Source organism: Ovis canadensis, chromosome 23 (genome assembly GCF_042477335.2).
Source record: "Ovis canadensis isolate MfBH-ARS-UI-01 breed Bighorn chromosome 23, ARS-UI_OviCan_v2, whole genome shotgun sequence".
NCBI classification, from domain to species: domain Eukaryota; kingdom Metazoa; phylum Chordata; class Mammalia; order Artiodactyla; family Bovidae; genus Ovis; species Ovis canadensis.
In genome coordinates this window covers 44,135,398-44,153,410 of record NC_091267.1, presented here as the reverse complement: position 1 = coordinate 44,153,410, position 18,013 = coordinate 44,135,398, and the positions used below count along the sequence as shown (strand labels likewise).

General features: G+C 35.5%; 1 protein-coding gene across 2 annotated transcripts in view; it reads left to right on the top strand.

Moving 5' to 3' along the window:
- The window catches only part of TAF4B (TATA-box binding protein associated factor 4b), a 100,579-nt gene that overhangs the window by 66,426 nt on the left and 16,140 nt on the right, over window positions 1-18,013 (top strand). Inside the window, exons 14-15 of one of the 2 annotated variants that reach the window (XM_069569213.1) lie at window positions 10,290-10,400; window positions 14,332-15,031. In XM_069569213.1, coding sequence (XP_069425314.1) covers window positions 10,290-10,400; window positions 14,332-14,343 — 123 coding nt within the window. In that variant the 3' untranslated portion in view covers window positions 14,344-15,031. Of the gene's footprint in view, window positions 1-10,289; window positions 10,401-14,331; window positions 15,032-18,013 lie in introns of those variants that run through there. The other variant, XM_069569212.1, reaches the window with a different exon arrangement.

Below are 18,013 nucleotides of genomic sequence, written 5' to 3'. Positions count from 1 at the left end.
AATTGGAGCTTATTTTAATTGAGCCTTAATATTGGATCTCACTGGAGTTGCCCCCAGAGCTGCTGAGAACAGAAGGAAATGAAAGTACCTAAGGTTGAAGATGGAGTGTGTGTGGAAGGGTGTGTGTGTGTGTGTGTGTGTGTGTGTGTGTGTGTGTGTGTGTGAAATTTTTCACTTGACCTACAGATTCTTTTCCCTGCTGAATAAATCATCAAGCCTGTTCACATTTCTGATTAAGGATCTGACAGCAGACGATAATAAAGACAATTGAGGTGTGAGACGTGTGATATGGAGCTGAAGAAATTGGTTTCTATAGTTACTTGACTGATTTCATGCAATTTTTAAGGATCTTTGTGCTAAATAAGCGTGATTTCCTGAGCAACCCTTTTCCTTAACTGTGCCTCTTGAACTATGAAATTTGTTGTTGCTTAACATTGCTGCACTCGGCTCCTAGGTGCCAGCAGCAGCAGGTTATTTATGAATGTTTTAAGGGCCCTTATTGTTTGGATTAATGTAGGAGCTGAGGCAAAACAAATGGAAATCTAGTAAGATCCTTACAATCAATGTGGTGTGTTTTCACTAAAACAGAAAAGGAAGAAAACCTGAACTCTGGATGGAGGAGTTTCTGGATTAGGGTGAAGAGAACTATGAAAGGAAGACATTAAAAATGATTTGAAACCAGAATCATTTTATTTCAACAACAAAAAGATTTCTGGTACTCATTTCTTTCGAGTGGAAAATTAACCTAAAAATATCACCTGAGAAAAGGAACCACAAGAACTATACCTATACCCTTTCAGTAAGCCTGGCTTGATGGTGGATTATGTGGGGATGGGCACTCTGTGGTTGCTTTGAATCATGAGTGGTCCTCTTTGTTTTCATTAGGACTGATTAGATGCTTATCTTGCTTCCGATTCCAGCCACTTTTGGAAAATATGTATCAGAAATCTTACCCTTTTATCATTAAAGGCCTTATCCTGTCTATTCTTCCTTCATAAACCTTCAAACATCTGGATGATTAGATTAAATTTTCCTTCAGGTTTATATGGAATGGTTTTGGTTGGTTGGTTGGTTTTTCTTTTAATTGTGTGTGTGTGTGTGTGTGTGTGTGTGTGTGTGTGTGTGTTTTAAATTCCCTGAGGGATGAATAGTTGGATAGGATTTTTCAAAAAAAAAAGTCTAAGAGCAAATACGAAGGGGAAAAAAGTTCTCCATGAGAGCAGGTGGTGGCAAACCTGTTCTTTTTTCTCCCCATTCTTTTTGCAGCTCCATTTATTTCTTTTTCCTAGCAAGATTTAAAAGACCATATATTTTCTTTCCAAAATATTTGGAAAGTTTTCTGGTTGCTTCCTATTCTAAATCGTCTTTGATTAAAAAAAGAATCAAATACATTGGCTCAGTTCCAAGAACAGGGCCACCCTGTATTCATTGCAAATGTTTAATGAAAGTAAAATATTGTCATTTTTGTCATCCCTTTGCCCCCTAGAGCTCTTGATAACTAATATTCTTAGGGCCTCTAGTTTAGAATCAAATATACCATATTTTTTTAAGAAAAAACTTCCATTTTGTATTGGTGATATAGCCAGTTAACAATGTTGTGTTAGTTTCAGTGGACAGCAAAGGGACTCAGCTATACATAAACATGTATCCATTTTCCCCCAACTCCCCTTGCATCAAGGCTGCCACATAACAGAGTTCCATGTGCTCTTCACTAGGTCCTTGTTGTTTATCCATTTTAAATATAGCAAAACACCGTATTTTGTTTGGTTGCAATAATCATTGACCCTGTCTGATAGAGTTGAATTGTTATATGGTAATTTGTAAGGTTATCATTTGGAATATGCTAATTGTTATCACATTGGTATAAACCATAAAGCTTTGGTTTGTAATGTTTTGGTATTCGGCTGTTTAGGAAGTTTTCACTGTCCAGTCACGAAAATTGGTACAGATGCCTTCCAGTTTCTTAATTAAAACTGGTTTGTTCTCCTTTTCCAGGTAATTACCTACCTACCAAGCTGGGCACAGGAAATAGATTAATGACCGTATCTTACAAATATAAAACTCCAAAGAACTATTTAAAGAAGCTGTAGGCTTTATTGATCCTGAGAAATGTTTCAGCAATGATGTCTGTCATATAAATATTAAATCACAGCTTGAGTCCCCTTTGTACATAGGCTTATACTTCATGATTGCTTTTAGTTGTTAAGGGCTAGACTTGTGATCTTGGTCATTTCTCCCCTTGGTTTTCTTGTCTCTAATACTGTTTTAGAATCTGTGCATTCCTTCTTGACAAACTGTGTTCAACTGAGCAGGTTTTTATAAAGATGTCTAATTTCTTTTCATCCTTCCTGTTGATGTCTTCCAATTTTGTCATTCTCATTCAGCACGTTAAAAAAAAGTAAACTGGGTACTTCCCTGGTGGTCCAGTAGCCAAGACCCTACGCTCCCATCTTCCAGGGGCCTGGGATCGATCCCTGGTTGGGGAAACTAGATCTCATATGCCCCAAGTAAGATCCAGTGCTGCCTTTGGGTTTGCCTTCAGCTTAATCGCAATCCAGTGAAGTAGCTCCTGATACATTCTGTTCTTATTGACCTGACAGGTTATCTGTCTATTTGAAAACCTTGTTGTCCGGCTAAAATGTCTGTGGATATCAAACTTTCTTTAAATTTATTTTTATTGGAGGATAGTTGCTTTACAGTGTTGTGTGGGTGTCTGCCATACAACAATGCAAATCAGCCATAAGAATAAATATATCCCTGTATCCCTTCCCTCTTGAATTCTGATTCCAACTTCGGGGCCATCTTTTTCCTGTTTTCTATTTTTTCCTAGAAAAACATCATTATACATGTCTTCTCTCTTTATTGCAACTTTATATTTTAAATATGGCCACTTTTAAATTGTGATGGCTTTTTTATTCCCTTAGATACTTTTATTAAAATGTAAGTACTGACATTCTTCCATTTCACTGTCCTTTTGTGAAAGGTCTTAAATAGATTACTAATTGCCAGATTGTGACTTCAAACAAGCAGGGGCATTTTTGTTCAGTGCATCTGCAGACTTGTCTGAAATGTGTACTGTGTATCCTATATTACCATCTAGCCTTCAGTGTTTTCCTTTCTTACCACATTATCCAGAATTCTATGGAACACGCCATCTGACCTTGGAGTTCAAACACCCTGACTCCTTAAACATTTGTTATATATATTGTGACCCTTATTTCCTTTTAAATATCTTCTTTCTCTTGTGGGAATGTGAATTCAGTACATCTGTGCAGAGTGAGACAAAGAACTCATTTTCTTTATAACAATTCCTAGCATTCCCATTTTCATTTGTTATCAGACAATAGAAGAAAGAAAAAGGAATGCAAGACATGTAGCCACTGGCACATTAGTTTTACAGTACTACCTCTAGAAACTACAAAAATAAGTATTAAATGATTAAAATGCATAACAGTAGCCTGAAGTACTTGGAATTTTTGTTTGTATAAGATATAAGAACTATAAGAAATATAATTCTCCATAAAACATTATTGTACAATAAATAGAATAGTGACTCATAAGACTCATTACTGATTAGAAAATATATTATTTAGATACAAGAAGGGTAAGGGACTTTTTAATAATGAAATTTTAAAAGATATGGAGTCAATGAAATGTGATGGTAAAGGCTAACTGTTAAATTATAGCAACTTGTGTTTAAACTTTATGGTAGTTCTACAGGAGTAAAAATTCATGGAACACTGAACAGGGCAAAATGAAATTTGTCATTAAAAGTACATTCTAGCAATCAAATTAATGTAGTATGGAGAAGGTGTTCTTAAAAGGACAAGTTATAAAGAACTTGTATACATAGCAGAGAAACAGAATTGCCATGTTTCAAAGCATTGGTAGTCTAAGTGGTTCTCAGACTTAGGTATACATAAGAATTATCTGGAGGACTCGTTAAAACACAGATTGCTGGGTCCCAGGCACCTATGATACAGCAGGCCTGGGTGAAGCATGAGAATTCACATTTCTGACCAATTTCCACTGATTTTGCAACTGCTGCTGCTGCTCTGGAGACCACACTTATAATCCTTGGTCCAGGAGGAGAAAGAAGGTGACCTTTGAAATCTATAACTTCTCTTTTTCCATTGACTATATAGTTACAGAAGGTTAAAGTAAATACTATGATTTGGGGAATCTGAGAATTGGCATCTTGAATTGGCATAGTTCAGTCCTCATCCAGTTACCATTCACTTAGTTCTTTTTGGACACAGGAAAGCTACAGTAGGTTTTTTAATGGATATTTTCACAAGAGACCTTTATTGGTTGTATCTCTGGATTGGTGTACGTAAAAAAAAAAAAGACATTTTTTTATTTAGAGCTTCTTCAGAAGGGAGTATGCATCTTTAATTTTGAATATGGGATCTGTGTGTCTTGAGAGACATGTTTTCCTTTTGTAGGAAAATGTATGTATTATAGCGGAGGGAGCATTGAGATAAGAGTCAGGAGTCTTGGATGCTAGATTCAGTCTACCACTGTCTCGATTTCTCTGTGGGAAAATCACTTGACCTCTTTGAACTTACCCATTTTCTTGTATTTAAAATGAATATAACAATACATACTCTGCTTGTATTACAGAACTGTCATCATTTAGGGAAAGGTGAGGTATTAGAGGGAAAACCAGTAGCTTAAAAACATTACCTATGGAGACCTTTAAGAAAGATGCCATCAGGCTTTTAAATATAAGCCTGAGATTGACCATGGATGTCTGTTTCCAAAAAGTAACTAACATACCAATTTTGTATGTGTATGTTGTGGGAGTGGTTTCCTTAGAGGCTGAGAATAAAAAAAGAATATAAGAGTAAGAACTGGGACAAAAGTTCTGTAAGTCCATATCAATATAGTACATTATATTTCTTTTCAACAGTATATAAAGAACTGTGTTTGAGTGTAAGGGGGGAAGTGTCCAGTTGAGATTATGTGGAATATACTATTTTCCTGAAGGGTGAGGTTGAATTATAAAGGCTAACTAGCAAGATAGCCCCTCTAATTCTAATTCGGTTTCTGTTTTCATGCTTGCTGCTTGATCCTAGACTTGGACACAGTCACAGAACTACATGGCCAAGAGGAGTAACTAAAGCCCCAGCCTTATAGCCAGAGAGGCAAAAAGAGGAGTGAGCCCCAAGGAACCAAGAATTACTGGGAAGAGGAGGTAGAAAGGGAGGAGCTCAGGAAAGCAACCCCATATTCTTCTGTTTATTTCTTGTTCCCACTCGAGCTACACGCTTATCATATGTGACCCTGACCTAATCTGCATACCAGCCAACAGTATAGATCAGTATGCCTCATGAACATAAGTGTAAACATCTTTACCAAAATATTAGCAAGTCAAATCCAGTGATACCTAAAAATAATACATCTTGACCAAGAAGAGTTTATCCCAGAAGGTAAAGCTGGTTCAGTATTCAAAAATTAGTATGCCAAAGGCTTTGACTGTGTGGATCACAATAAACTGTGGAAAATTCTTCAAGAGATGGGACTATCAGACCACCTGACCTGCCTCTTGAGAAACCTGTATGCAGGTCAGGAAGCAACAGTTAGAACTGGACATGGAACAACAGACTAGTTCCAAATAGGAAAAGGAGTACATCAAGGCTATATATTGTCACCTTGCTTATTTAACTTAAATGCAGAGTATATCATGAGAAACGCTGGTCTGGAGGAAGCACAAGCTAGAATCAAGATTGCTGGGAGAAATATCAATAACCTCAGACATGCAGATGACACCACCCTTATGGCAGAAAGTGAGGAAGAACTAAAAAGCCTCTTGATGAAAGTGAAAGAGGAGAGTGAAAAAGTTGGCTTAAAGCTCAACATTCAGAAAACTAAGATCATGGCATCTGGTCCCATCACTTCATGGGAAATAGATGGGGAAACAGTGGAAAGAGTGGCCGACTTTATTTTTCTGGGCTCCAAAATCACTACAGATGGTGACTGCAGCCATGAAATTAAAAGACGCTTACTCCTTGGGGGAAAAGTTATGACCAACCTAGACAGCATATTAAAAAGCAGAGACATTCCTTTGCCAATAAAGGTCCATCTAGTCAAGGCTATGGTTTTCCTGTGGTCATGTATGGATGTGAGAGTTGGACTGTGAAGAAAGCTGAGCGCCAAAGAATTGATGCTTTTGAACTGTGGTGTTGGAGAAGACTCCTGAGAGTCCCTTGGATTGCAAGGAGATCCAACCAGTCCATTCTAAAGGAGATCAGTCCTGGGTGTTCATTGGAAGGAATGATGCTAAAGCTGAAACTCTAATACTTTGGCCACCTCATGCGAAGAGTTGACTCATTGGAAAAGACCCTGATGCTGGGAAAGATTGAGGGCAGGAGGAGAAGGAGACAACAGAGAATGAGATGGTTGGATGGCATCACCAACTCGATGGACATGGGTTTGGGTGGACTCTGGGAGTTGGTGATGGACAGGGAGGCCTGGTGTGCTGCAGTTCATGGGGTCGCAAAGAGTCGGACATGACTGAGCAACTGAACTGAACATAGTAATTGTCTAAGAAAGAAAAACCATGTGACCATATCAGCTGAGGCAGAACTATGTTTGCAGATTTCACCATGCATTATTAATAAAACTCTAAGCAATGTAGAAATAGAAGGGACTTCCTCAGTCTGATATAGGACCTCTGTTAAAACCCTCCCACTAATACCATTCTTAATGATCAAAAGTCTGAATGCTATCTTCTAAAGATTAGGAAACATTATATTGCTAGTACAATAAGGCAAAAAAAGAAAAAGCATATAAATTGAAGAGAAAAGTAGTGTGTCCTTTCATTCTATTAACTGTCTTTTACAAAGCAAAAGTTTTTAATTTTTATGAAGTCAAATATGTAAAAAAAAAAAAAAAGTAGACCTGCTTTGGCTGTCAATGGCCGAAAATTCTTTGCTGGGCCATAAGTCATGAAAGCTTTTCCTTATGCTTTTTGTTAAAAATTTAGAGCTTACATTCTGAGGTTAATTTTTGTATAATGTGTGAGGTTCAAGATTCTTTTTTTTTTTTTGCCTATGAATGGTCAGTTGCTCAATTTGTTGAAATAACTGCTTTCTCAGTTGAGTTGTTTTTCACCTTGGTCAAAAATAAACTGGCCATGTTTATGTGAATCTGTTTCTCGATTCCCTATCCTGTCTCATTAATCTGTGCCCATTCCTTTGTCAATGCCACATTATTTTGGTTACTATAGCCTTATATAAGTACTTCTTAAAATTGCATGGTGTAATTCTTCCAATTTTGTTCCCTTTTTTCCCCCCCAAAAATTGATTTAGCTTCTGGCTTCACTTTCCATATAAATTTTACTAGCAACTTATACATATCTACAAAAAATTTTTTATTGGAATTATGTTGTCTGAAGGTCAGTTTGGAGAGAATTGAACCTTTACTGTTTCTTAAAATCCATGGATTGTTAAGTCTTACAGTCCATGAACACAGTGTATCTCTCCATTTATCTATTTTTTTCTTTTATTTCTTTCATCTGCATCTTGTGGTTTATAGCATACAAGTATCTGTATGTATTAGATTTACACTTATTTCATTCGGGGAAAAGTTATTTTAAGTGACATTTTAAAAAATTTAAGTTTCTGACTTTACCTTAATGGTATTTAGAAATGTGATTATTGTGTGTATTGACTTGCATCTTGTAGCCTTGCTTAAAGTCATTATTAGTCCTAGGAAGTTCTTTAATTTTGTTTTTTATAACTACCTTGAAATTTTCTGTGTAAATAATCATGTCATTTGCAATCTTGTTTCCACTAGGAAACCTCTAATTCAGTGACTGCTTTTATCACACAGAAAGTTTACATGTCTTCATCCACAGTGTATTGTGCTGGCCAAGATATATTGAGTTTAAAAAAGTTTATTGTAAATACAGGACCCACCAAACTATGGTCAGTTTCTATTTTTGTTAAGAGTTTCGCAAAATTTTCTAAAACATTGTATGTGAGATTTCTGAAAACCAAAGTATAATTTGCAGAGAGAAAATGTTTTACTTTTATAGGGAGAGGAATATGATGACAGAGGTCAATTTTAAAACTGATGTGACTGTCTTACAGATACCATTTCTCTACAGGGAAAGACTGTAAAATATAGCTGGTCGTTTCATTTGTGCTGCAGGGTAGATTCGCTAAAATTGTATTTTGTTACCCTGAAGTTCTATATTGTGACAGCGTCAAACTCTAAAACTGTATATTTTATTTAGAAGACCAGCCTCAATAAAAGATAGTTTACAACTCCCCATAATAGTTTTCTAACAGTTTATATATACGTATATACATAGTTTAAAGGACAGATTCTGCCCTGTAATTTGTGGAGTAAAAGGGAAGTGGTTCCTAGTTCACTTTCTTCATTTAAGTCAAACTTTTCTGCTTTGTTAGCCTCAGTTACCTATAGCTTCCTGGCTTATTCTTTGTCTTTCCTTTGATATTATAAAGTAATCTGAAGTGCTCTCTCTGAGATGGCCTACTTCATCCCAAACTTTCCTGCTTTCATCTGGTCTTTTTTTTTTTTTAGTGTTAAAAATTTGATTAGTTCTCTTTTAGAAGAATATTCTCAGGATATATTTATGGTTCCCCAGTAGGTTACTTCAGTTGACTATCTTGGAGTCTGATCTTGTTTGAATATTTATCTAGCAATCCCTACCTAGTTCTTTCTCCCTTTTTCTCCACAGTAACAAGATTTTTGGTAGGAATTGAACATTATTTCTCCTCTGGAAAAGCCCTAGGATCTGTGTAGTGATATTTTATTTTGATTTTTTTTTTTTTAAAAAAAGAATACTGTTTGACACTTGCCTTGGTGAAATGATGCAGTGTTTCATGCATTTATTTCTCAATTTTAGTATATTAAAGTTATTTACCTTAATAGGACATCTTTGATAGGTACAGCTTAGTGCCCAAATATCAAAAAATTATACCTTGTAGATTTCATCATTCTGGTTTAACCATAGTGATAGCAGTACATCAAAACAGTACTGACTCACTTTCAATTTTTCACGTGAAGATAAATATAGAGTAAATCCATAAAAAATGTGATATATTGAAAAGGTTTTTATGGCTCTGAGTTCTGTTTTTAATCACTTATTATTTGTGTGACCTTTATGATGTTTTCCCAACCTCTTCAAAGCCTCACTGTCTCCCTTAGTTTAAAAAAAAAGTACATGTATACTTTTCATGTTGTTATAACAACATATACCTTTCAATGTGATTGTAAGGGTTAAATGAATTAATTTTAAGGAAGTGCTTTGTAAATCATATATTTACGAACTATTTCCTATAACACATAAAACTGTTTTTAAGTACAGTTGACCTTTGAACAACACAGATTTGAACTATGCTTAAATGTATATTTTTTTCACTGACTACCTAGTACTACATGACTTGCAGTTCATTGAGTTAATGGATACGTACATATGCAGAAACCTCTATAAGTTGTATGTAAATTTAATTATGTGTTGTGTATTAGTTGCTCAGTCATGTCCAACTCTTTGCGACCCCATAGCCTGTATCCTGCCAGACTCCTCTGTCCATGGAATTCTCCAGGCAAGAATACTGGAGTGGGGAGCCATTCCCTTCTCCAGAGTGTCTTCCTGACCCAGAGTTAGAACCCCGTCTCCTGCTCGCAGGCAGATTCCTTATTTTAGTTATATGTTAGTTATAAGGTATATGGAACGCCACCTATAAGTTTTATGTAAATTTTCTGCTGCATAGGTAGTCAGCACCTCTAACCCCACATTCATTGTTCAAGGGTCAACTGTAATTCACTTTTAATCTGAAAAGTTTGACTGTAGTTTGGCCGCTTTCAGTCCAATTTACGGTTCAACTTACTCGATAGGCATTTCTTATCTGTGCTTAAACTTAAGGAGAGATTAAGCTCTAAGATGTCTTTCTTCTGTTCTATTCTATACTTCTTCCTTACCTAAATTCTGCCTCTTCTGTTTAGAGATTCAGGACTAAGGAGTTTATCAGAGGAAAGGAATCAGAATATGATATACACTTGGCTGTTAGGGAAATCTGTTATTTATTTTGATCTGATATTTATTTTGCACTGTCACGTATTTGGGAAAGAACAGAGAAGTGGGCTTAGTGGTCAGTTTCTTTCCCCTCTCTGAGCATGCTGCTGCTGCTGCCAAGTTGCTTCAGTCGTGTCCGACTCCGCAGGAACCCCATAGACGGCAGCCCAACAGGCTCCCCCGTCCCTGAGCATGGCTGTGTGTAAACACCGATTTTTTTTTTTTTAATTCTGTCTTCCAGTTACAACAGTTGGAGCTCGCACAGATACAGCAGAGAGATGCTAATCTCACAGCTCTTGCAGCTATTGGACCAAGAAAGAAGAGACCACTAGAGTCCGGGTCTGGAAGTGAGGTATGGAAACAGTGTTTGTCCTTTTATTTGTCATGTCAGAAAAGCAGGCCTAAAGGAAGCAGAGAATGCAGATAATTTACTCTACCGTGCACACTGTTGCTGCCAAATGCTTGTTAAAGCTCTCCTTTGCCTATTTTATAAAATCTTAATTTTTTCTTGTTCTTAAAAATATGTATCACCTTGAACTTTCCTCCAACTTACTACTTGTTTTATACTTCTTCCCGTCCCCCACCACTGGTCATACTGAGTTTCACTATCTCGGTTTTTTCCTGTACATTCTTCCAGGCAGTTTAATATAATTTTCTCCTCGCTGGGTGTCTAAATCCAGCTCATCTGTTAAGATCAAGTCTACCCTCTTTTTTCTACCATGACCCTGATTCTGCATACCCACACTAACTTCTCTTTTTCTCTGCATGTAATGTGTTTGCATGGCAGTAACCGTTCTCTGCTCCTCACATGAATATTTTCTCTTTGGTTTATTATGAGAGATTATGAACTTCTTGAGCAAGACTGTAATCCTTTTCCTTTGAATCCACAGGACCAGGTACATATTAATATATATTCAATAAATATCATTAACTATTTGATTAACACCAAGGAAGGATCTTACTTACATCTTTAGAGCAATTATTCTAGATTAATTAATCTATAATGCTAGATTTTCAGATTGGTCATTGGGGCTAAGATACAAGAGTGAGAAAGAGCCCTGAGTTGGGTCAGTAATAGAGAAACTGTGGCTCCCTCTGTTCTGCTCTATAAAACTTAAATGTGATCTGGGCCAAGCTCTTCCCAGCTGACCCAAAACATTAACAGTTCCTGATGAATGATAGTCATCTCTATAGAGGAAAGATTTTAAAAGTCTAGTTCTTTTTATTAATAAAAATGTAATGGAATAATACGTTCTCATGCAAAAAAACTCATAGTATAAAAATGTTTGAAAAAGATGAGTTTCCTCCTCCCAGATTTCTAGTCCCCCATCCCCTGCCCAACCAGATGTACCCACCTTTCAGATTCTCACATATCCTTATAGAATTTATTATGCATATGGACGTGTATCTCATGTGCCTTCACAGATTCACATTTGATTTTGTTTCTATCAAATGCAATCAAATTGTATCTATTGTTCTGCTCTTGATACTTTTCCCCTTTTCCATAATCTCTCTCATATAATTTACCTCCATATTTTTTAAAGGTATGTTACATCACCATGTTTAGATAAACAATTTATTCAGCTGATTCTCTAATGGAAATTTAGGTTGTTTCCGGATGCTTCTATTACCTCAGAGAGTGTCCTTGTACTTCCACTGTTGTGCTTGTTCAGTGTATCTATAAGCTGAATTCCTAAAAATGAAATTCCTGGGTTAAAGAGTGCATGAAAGGAACAACTTTGGAAAAATTCAAACATATTCAAAGATAGAGTAGTATAATGAATCCCCTACATACTTACCATGCCCATGCAACTACTATCATTTTATACCAAATTTTGTTTTATTTATATCTGCACTAAGAAGGTAAGATTTTTACTCCTCTGGTTATTTTCAACACAATCCTAGATTCAATATCATTTTACCCATAAATTATTTGTTGCTTTTCATTTTTGATAAATATTTTTAAATTGCCCCCTGAATGATTTGTATGAAGTTTTGCATCCATTCATGCCTGTTTTTCCACACAGTCATTAACCCTGGGGATTATCTTTTCCATCTGATGATTGGAAGTGCAATTTTTAATAGTGTTTAAATTCCAAGTGAAACTGAGCAATTTTTTCATGGGTATATTGACACTTTCAATTTATTTTCTACCCCTCATGTTATATTTTTTAATAGATTTTTTAAAATGGAACACTCCACACCCCTCTTCACTTTTCTTTCAGTTTGTCTGGGCTTTATTCATATGAAAGTTTGTATTTTGTTAAATTTTTAAAAAAATCGATCGTTTTGTTTTGTCCTTCTCGAAATCCATTGTGTTTGGAAAGCCCTTTCTTAATAATTAGACTTACAAGTTAGTCCTCTTATCATTTCAGCTTTAAAGTATAAATCTCTGACTCATTCAGAATTTGCTCGGAATAATAGGTGAGATCTGCCGTTAGCTTTACTCCCTTTCTCCCTCCTCGTTGTCCAGAAGAGCAGACTGTCCCAACTGTTTCCTCAATAATTCTTTCCCCACCAATTTGTTGTGCCACCTTTATCACAGACAGTTTTGTGTCAAATACAGATTCCCGTATGTATTTGAGTCTGACCCAGTGCTATCTAATAGAACTTCTTGTGATGAACACTTACCGAGTCTGAGCTGCCGTCAACAGCTACCCAACAGCTGTTCAGCAGTTGGGCTGTGGCTACTGTGATTGAGGAAATGAAATTTTAACTTTAAAAAGTTAATGTAAATTTTAATAGGCACATGTGACTAGTAGCTGCATATAAGTGCGTGGGACCAGTCTACTGTTTATAGACTATTTATACCTGTTTATGATTATTTATGTATTGCTGCTGAATCTTTTTTCTTAACCATCTCAACCATTTTTAAGTGCACAGATCAGTGATGTTAAGCATATTCACGTTGCTGGGCCCCACACCCCCAGAACTTTTTCATCTCGCAAAACTGAAACTCAATACCCATTAAACAACTCCCCATCTTCCCCTTTCCCAGACCCTGGTAAGCAATACTCTGCTTTGATTCTGTGAATTTGACTACTTAGATTCCTCATATAAGTGGAATGAATCATACAGTATTTGTCTTTTTGTGACCTCGAGGTTCCAAATACTAGTATATTTTTAAAATATGGTAAAACTAGTCCAATAGAAATTTTTATGTTCCAACTTCTCTACCACAGGATGACCCACTGTCCTTTATTATTGATCTATTTGTATATAAATGTGTGCAAATATTTTATTAAAAGTGGGGCATGCTATTTCATCATTAAGCACATTCCTATAAATATGGCCCCGTTAGCATACTTTTTTCTTTTTGGCAGGAACAGTTATTTGTAAATTTCTTCATCCACATATTTATTCTTTATAATGTTATAACTCCTTTGAGAAAGATACAGGAATGTCTGAGTTCCTGCCCTACTTTTTGATTAATTTTTTCAAAGCTTCATTTTTATGTGTCGTTTGAGTTTGTCACAAATCTCAGAAACATTAAAGGTTCCTTGGTTTCTAATAATCAAAGATTATAAACTACTTTTCATTTATTGTATGTTTAAATCTGAGAAAGTCTGTAGGTTACAGGGGGCAGAAATGAAATGTACTGTTGATATTCAGAATGGTGATTTTAAAAAAAATCAGTTTATATCAGTATTAAAATGGAAATTTATTTAATTTTTATTTATTTGATGGAAATTTAAATTAAATTTAAAATTTTAATTTAATTTTTAAATTTCAGAACAGATATATGTTCTAACTTGGCTGTAAATATATTGAAGTATTTGTTTGCTTGGTGCTTCTTCAGTTTTGAGAATTTAGGCATATATATTTTCCCCTTTATTCCTGTATTTTTAACTTAGATCGTTGTCAGACTTTTTCTGAACTATAAACAGCCAGTACATTAAGTAATCCAACCTGAATTGAAAATGTCCATTTCTTTAATGAGCTGGTGACATTTTAGTACTATCTTTATTTTGAAATTAGCTGAAAACCTCTTTTTTTGTGTTGATTTGTATTCATGGTGTTTTAACTTTAAAGGCAATTTTCTTTGAAAAATGGGAAACTGGAGAGAACCCTCCTATATGCTCTTTCAGTGTTTACATAAACTGCTGATTGATTTGCCCTTCCAGTCACTTAAATTGCATGAATCAGATTGTTAAAAACCCTTTAACAATTTGAATTTTTTATTCTCACAAATATCACAAAATTGATATTTTAAACCATTTATATTTTATTACTCTGTACCTAAAAATTGAGGGTCTACTTATTGTCTGTCTCTTTCTTTATAGATGGAAACCTGAAATGTTACCTGTTTGGTCTGAATTTGCTGGAATAAGCATAAAATCCCAGAGGGGAGTGAGGTGGAATCTTGCTCTTTGAGGAGTAAATCCTTGGCTCAAATGCAGATTTTTCTAGTACTGAAGAGGAGAGCTTTCAGTTTGGAACACTGCATAAAGTGGTGGCAATTTTTAAAACTATAAATTTCAGAGAATTAAACTTAGAACATTCAGCATTCATAGCTTATCACTTTTGCTGATAACAAATCAACAAAAATACATTTGGAGAAATTTGTTTTAGACCTTCCTTTAGAATTTTTTTCTGTTATGCAAACTCCCTCTTATCCTTCAAAAATCTTTCTAATTGTATAATTTATATAACTATCCTCTATGTAGATTTACATTTAATATTCTTAGAAGTCTTGCTAAAGTTGAATAGCATCAGCCACTGTCTCCAGGTGTTACTCTGGCAAAAAGCAACAAGTACCAATTATCATTTAGAACCAACTATTCCATAAGTCTATTGTGTCTAAGAGAGGGGAACTGTTAAAATTTGCTACTTTGGAGTATTTAATTTCTCCTTAATTTACTTCTGTGCATTGAAATTATATATAAGAAGATAAGTGTATGAAATTAGTTCTTAGATTAATATAGATTGTATGGGTACCTATGCAGTAATCTAGAACCCACTTAAAGATTTAGAATGTTTGCATGTGTGTGTTTTGTATGTATATTACTTAGGTGATGTCTTTGGAATGTTAAGTCATGAATAACTTTTACTTCCTCCATTAATTTTAGGTCCTTGGATTAGAAAGAATCTCTTTTTTGGATTAGCAATACTTTAAAAAAATTATTTATTTATATTAATTGGAGGCTAATTACTTTACAGTATTGTGGTGGTTTTTGCCATACATTGACATGAATCAGCCATGGGTGTACATGTGTCCCCCATCCCAAACCCCCCTTCCTTCTCTCTCCCCATCCCATCCCTCTGGGTTGTCCCAGTGCACCAGCTTTGAGTGCCCTGTTTCATGCATCAAACTTGGACTGATCATCTATTTCACATATGGTAATATAAATGTTTCAGTGCTATTCTCTCAAATCATCCCACCCTTGCTTTCTCCAAACAGAGTCCAAAAGTCTGTTCTTTATATCACTGTCTCTTTTGCTGTCCCACGTATAGGGTCATCATTGCCATCTTTCTAAATTCCATATATAGGTGTCAATATTCTGTATTGGTGTTTTTCTTGCTGACTACTTCACTCTGTTAAATAGGCTCCAGTTTCATCTACCTCATTAGAACTCATTCAAATGCTTTCTTTTTAACAGCTGACTAATATTCCATTGTGTATATGTACCACAGCTTTCTTATCCATTCGTCTGCTAATAAACATCTAGGTTGCTTCCATGTCCTAGCTATTATAAACAGTGCTGCGATGAACATTGGGGTACACGTGTCTCTTTCAATTCTGGTTTCCTTCGTGTGTATGCCCAGCTGTGGGATTGCTGGATTGTATGGCAGTTCTATTTCCAGTTTTTAAAGGAATCTCCACACTGTTCTCCATAGTGGCTGTACTAGTTTGCATTCCCAACAACAGTACAAGAGGGTTCCCTTTTCTCCACACCCTCTCCAGCATTTATTGTTTGTAGACTTTTTGATAGCAGCTGTTCTGACCAGCATGAGATGGTTCCTCATTGTGGTTTTGATTTGCATTTCTCTGATAATGAGTAATGTTGAGTAGCTTTTCATATGTTTGTTAGCCATCTATACAGATGTCTTCTTTGAAGAAATGTCTGTTTAGTTCTTTCGCCCATTTTTTGATTGGGTCATTTATTTTTCTGGTATTGAGCTGAACAAGATGCTCATATATTTTTGAGATTAATTATTTGTCAGTTGCTTCGTTTGCTATTATTTTCTCCCATTCTGAAGGCTGTCTTTTCACCTTGCTTATGGTTTCCTTTGTTGTGCAAAAGCTTTTAGGTTTAATTCGGTCCCATTTGTTTATTTTTGCTTTTATTTCCATTACTTTGGGAGGTGGGTCATAGAGGTACTTGCTGTAATTTATGTCAGAAAGTGTTTTGCCTGTGTTTTCCTCTAGGAGTTTTATAGTTTCTGGTCTTAGGTTTCGATCTCTAATCCATTTTGAGTTTATTTTTGTGTATGGTGTTAGAAAGTGTTCTAGTTTCATTCTTTTACAGGTGGTTGACCAGTTTTCCCAGCACCACTTCCTAAAGAGATTGTCTTTTCTCCATTGTATATTCTTGCCTCCTTTGTCACAGATAAGGTATCCATAGGTGCGTGGATTTATCTCTGGGCTTTCTGTTTTGTTCCATTGATCTTTATTTCTGTCTTTGTGCCAGAACCATACTGTCTTGATGATCATAGCTTTGTAGTAGAGCCTGAAGTCAGGCAGGCTAATTCCTCTAGTTCCATTCTTCTTTCTCAAGATTGCTTTGGCTATTCGAGGTTTTTTGTATTTCCATACAAATTGTGAAATTATTTGTCCTAGTTCTCTGAAAAATAGCGTTGGGAGCTTGATAGGGATTGCATTGAATCTGTAGATTGCTTTGGGTAGTATACTCATTTTCACTAAATTGATTCTTCTGATCCGTGAACATGGTATATTTCTGCATCAATTTGTGTCATCTTTGATTTCTTTCATCAGTATTTTATAGTTTTCTATATATAGGTCTTTTGTTTATTTCAGTAGATTTATTCCTAAGTATTTTATTCTTTTCATCTCAATGGTGAGTGGGATTGCTTCCTTAATTTTGCTTTCTGGTTTCTCATTGTTAGTGTATAGGAATGCAAGGCATTTCTTTGTATTAATTTTATATCCTGCAACTTTACTATATTCATTGATTAGCTCTAGTAATTTTCTGGTGTTGTCTTTAGGGTTTTCTATGTAGAGGATCATGTCATCTGCAAACAATGAGAGTTTTACTTCTTTTCCAATCTGGATTCCTTTCATTTCTTTTTCTTCTCTGATTGCTATGGCTAAAACTACCAAAACTATGTTGAATAGTAGTGGTGAGAGTGGGCATCCTTGTCTTGTTCCTGATTTTAGGGGAAATGCTTTCAAATTTTCACCATTGAGGGTAATGTTTGCTGTGGATTTATCATATATGACTTTTATTATGTTGAAGTATGTTCCTTCTATTCCTGCTTTCTGGAGAGTTTTTATCATAAATGGATGTTGAATTTTGTCAAAGGCTTTCTCTGCATCTATTGAAGTATTCATATGGGTTTTATCTTTCAATTTGTTAATATGGTGTATATATCACATTGATTGCTTTGCAAATCTTGAAGAATCCTTGCATCCCTGGGATTAAGCCCACTTGATCATGATGTATGATCTTTTTAATGTGTTGTTAGATTCTGTTTACTAGAATTTTGTTGAGGATTTTTGCATCTATGTTCATCAGTGATATTGGCCTGTAGTTTTCTCTTTTTGTGGCATCTTTGTCAGGTTTTGGTATTAGGGTGATGGTGGCCTCATAGAATGAGTTTGGGCATTTATCTTCCTCTGCAATTTACTCAAAGAGTTTGAGTAGGATAGGTGTTAGCTCTTTAAATTTTTGGTCTAATTTACCTGTGAAGCCATCTGGTCCTGGGCTTTTGTTTGTTGAAAGATTTTTGATTACAGTTTGAATTTCCATGCTTGTGTTAGGTCTGTTAAGATTTTCTATTTCT